Source organism: Musca vetustissima, unplaced genomic scaffold, assembly GCF_032173495.1.
Source record: "Musca vetustissima isolate MV318-11 ecotype Yass unplaced genomic scaffold, APGP_CSIRO_Mvet_v1 utg67564, whole genome shotgun sequence".
Taxonomy (NCBI): domain Eukaryota; kingdom Metazoa; phylum Arthropoda; class Insecta; order Diptera; family Muscidae; genus Musca; species Musca vetustissima.
Genome location: NW_026882497.1, coordinates 27,757 through 30,917, shown reverse-complemented (window position 1 = coordinate 30,917; position 3,161 = coordinate 27,757). Strand labels below are relative to the sequence as shown.

The 3,161-nt window shown below is 34.3% G+C and overlaps 1 protein-coding gene across 1 annotated transcript; it reads right to left on the bottom strand.

Moving 5' to 3' along the window:
* Positions 1-367: 367 nt before the first annotated feature.
* On the bottom strand, positions 368-923 carry LOC133328970 (uncharacterized; the record flags this gene model as incomplete). The annotated part of the gene is made up of 2 exons (XM_061537474.1): positions 368-603; positions 711-923. Coding segments are annotated over 2 exons (449 nt in total), but the record flags the coding sequence as incomplete, so codon positions are not given.
* Between the last annotated feature and the right edge of the window lie 2,238 nt (positions 924-3,161).

Genomic DNA, 3,161 nt, shown 5'->3' with positions numbered 1-3,161 from the left:
AATTTCACGAACTACCAATCAATACCACTTGATACCATATTTCTTTGGTGGAAAGTACTTAAAATAATATTTAAATCTCAATAAGATTAATTTAATATTTATAGGTATTACTAACTACTTAACAAATATTAAACCTTAATATTAATTAAAATAAAAAAATACAAATTAACATAAAGAAATATATCACAAAATAAATAATCAAAATCATACACTTTTTTGGCTTAATTGTAATACGGAAGTTAGATGTTTAATGGTTGGGGAGGGAGGATTTCTATTTTTTTTATTTTAAATTTTTTCTTGGTTGTGCTACTGCTGCTCCACCACACATAGAGTATACATTTGAAATTTCCTTTCGCGCAACACGCATTTAAACATGATCAAATTTGCACACAAAAATAATTATCAATGTGACAGCACACGACAGGACACCCAAGTAATTATTACCCCCACCCATGCCCATGGCTCCATTACACTTCTCCGTTAGACAATCTTCACAGAAAACACGATGGACATTTTTCTCGGTGGGATCATCCATGCAATGATTCAGGGTATCCGATTTGTTGGTGTAGTAACAGAAACGTTTTGTCACCGTTTGTCCATTAACTGAAATGAGAGGGACAGGGAAGCGGGGTTATTTGTTAATGTCCTTTAAAATATCCTCATTTACATAATTAAAAAACGAGAGACGAATGAATTCGTGTGTGACTTACTTTCTTCTACAGTTTTACGACAAACTGGCCTTTCATGTTCCGATTTAATGCTGCTATTGCAGGCACGCAAGACACTAAGGTTGCGTTCCTTTAGCAAATCCACGGGAATGTTGTCTTCGTTGAACACTTCGCCGCAAAAGTCTTCAGCACCAACGGTATCCGAACTGCAATGCCAGCATTGTAGGCGATTATTTGGATTGTTGAGATCGGCAGCTATAAAGGAAAGAAAAAATAAAAGATTTAAAAATAAATCTACAAAGGCCTATTACAGGAGTGGATTTTTTCAGGGATTCACACTTTTTAAAGAAGACTTTTAGGGATCCACACAAGGCGTGAATTTTTTATAATAAGATTTTTTCAGTGAACCATAAACGGCGTTGATTTTTTAAAGAAGGCCTACCAAAGGCGTGGATTTTTTAAAGAAGGCCTACCAAAGTCGTGGATTTTTTAAAGAAGGCCTACCAAAGGCGTGGATTTTTTAAAGAAGGCCTACCAAAGTCGTGGATTTTTTAAGGAAGACTTTTTTCACGGATCCACACAAGGCGTGGATTTTTTAAAGAAGGCCTACCAAAGGCGTGGATTTTTTAAAGAAGGCCTACCAAATGCGTGGATTTTTTAAAGAAGGCCTACCAAAGGCGTGGATTTTTTAAAGAAGGCCTACCAAAGGCGTGGATTTTTTAAAGAAGGCCTACCAAAGGCGTGGATTTTTTAAAGAAGGCCTACCAAAGGCGTGGATTTTTTTAAAGAAGGCCTACCAAAGGCGTGGATTTTTTAAAGAAGGCCTACCAAAGGCGTGGATTTTTTAAAGAAGGCCTACCAAAGGCGTGGATTTTTTAAAGAAGGCCTAACAATTTCATGTTTTTTGCATCACATATATGGCCTACCAAGGAGGCGTATTTTTTAAATCGGGAAAAATCGGTTCAGATTTAGATATAGCTCTCATATATATTTTCGCCCGATTTCATGTAATTGGTGCATCAAAGTCCCTATATTTCTTTCGATTTGCACGAAATTTGGCACAGCGTAATGAATTAAGTATATAATGATGTGTGTTAAGTTTCCTGCAAATCTGTTCAGATTTACATATAGCTCCCATATATATCTTCGTCTGATTTATGGTGTGTGTTAAGTTTCTTGAAAATCGGTTCAGATTTCCATATAGCTACCATATATGTTTTCGTGGATTTTTGTAAATGGTGCACCAAAGGCGTATATCTTTTTGCACGAAATTTGGCACAGCGTAATGAATTTTTTATATAATGATGTGTGTTAAGTTTCCTGCAAATCTGGATTTTTTACATATAGCTCCCATATATATCTTCGTCGATGGATTTTTTTAATGGTGTACCAAAGTCCCTATATATTATTCGATTTGCACGAAATTTGGCACAGCGTAATGAATTAGGTCTAGCATGATGTGCGTTAAGTTTCCTGAAAATCGGTTCAGATTTAGATATAGCACCGATATATATTTTCGTCCGATTTAAGGTAAATTTTTTTTACCAAAGTCCCTTTTTTCGTTCGGTTTTCACGAAATTTTTTAAATAATAAGGTTTAGAATGGCGTGTGTTAAGTTTCCACACAAGGCGTGGATTTTTTAAATATAGCTTTATACCTGACCACACAAAAATTTAATTTTTTGCAGAATGACATTTTTATGGATCCAATTTCACACAAGGCGTGGTTTTTTAAAAATGCGACGCTTGTTAGGATTCACACAAGTTGAATTTACCCAAAGTGGTTTTTTCAGGGTATCCACACAACGCGTGGATTTTTTAAAGAAGACTTTTTTCACGGATCCACACAAGGCGTGGATTTTTTAAAGAAGACTTTTTTCAGGGATCCACACAAGGCGTGGATTTTTTTATGAAGAGTTTTTTCAGAGATTCACACAAGGGGTGGATTTTTTAAAGAAGACTTTTTTCAGGGATCCACACAAGGCGTGGATTTTTAAAAAATATATATATTATTAAATGAATGAAAGGCACCCATTTAAGTAGCACGAACGAGTGACTAATCAACACACTAATAAATCATTCATTCGAAACAAATTAACAACTTAACGCCATTTAATATCCCACAGGCTAAATTTATATATTACAAATCATTTTATATATTTTGTTGTTTTTTTCATTCCATTGAATCTTCAATCATTTTCATCGCTATGTGTAGCTGGTTTAATGGTCATAATTTAAAAAAGCAAATATATATATATATATATTGATGAGTGTGCTATACTTGTTTTCAAAGATAGAAGCTGGTTAGTATATATGAGCCATTCCATGAATGTGAGTGAAACTAGTTTCACATTCATGAAACTATTTGCAATATAAAATGTGAGCTTACATTACTGAGTAGTGCTTCAAAACGGTTATGAGTCAATAATTTTATGTTTATTTATTTGAAATGTTTGGAAATGCTCTTTCAGGTTTCTTTTCACTTGACCTCAAC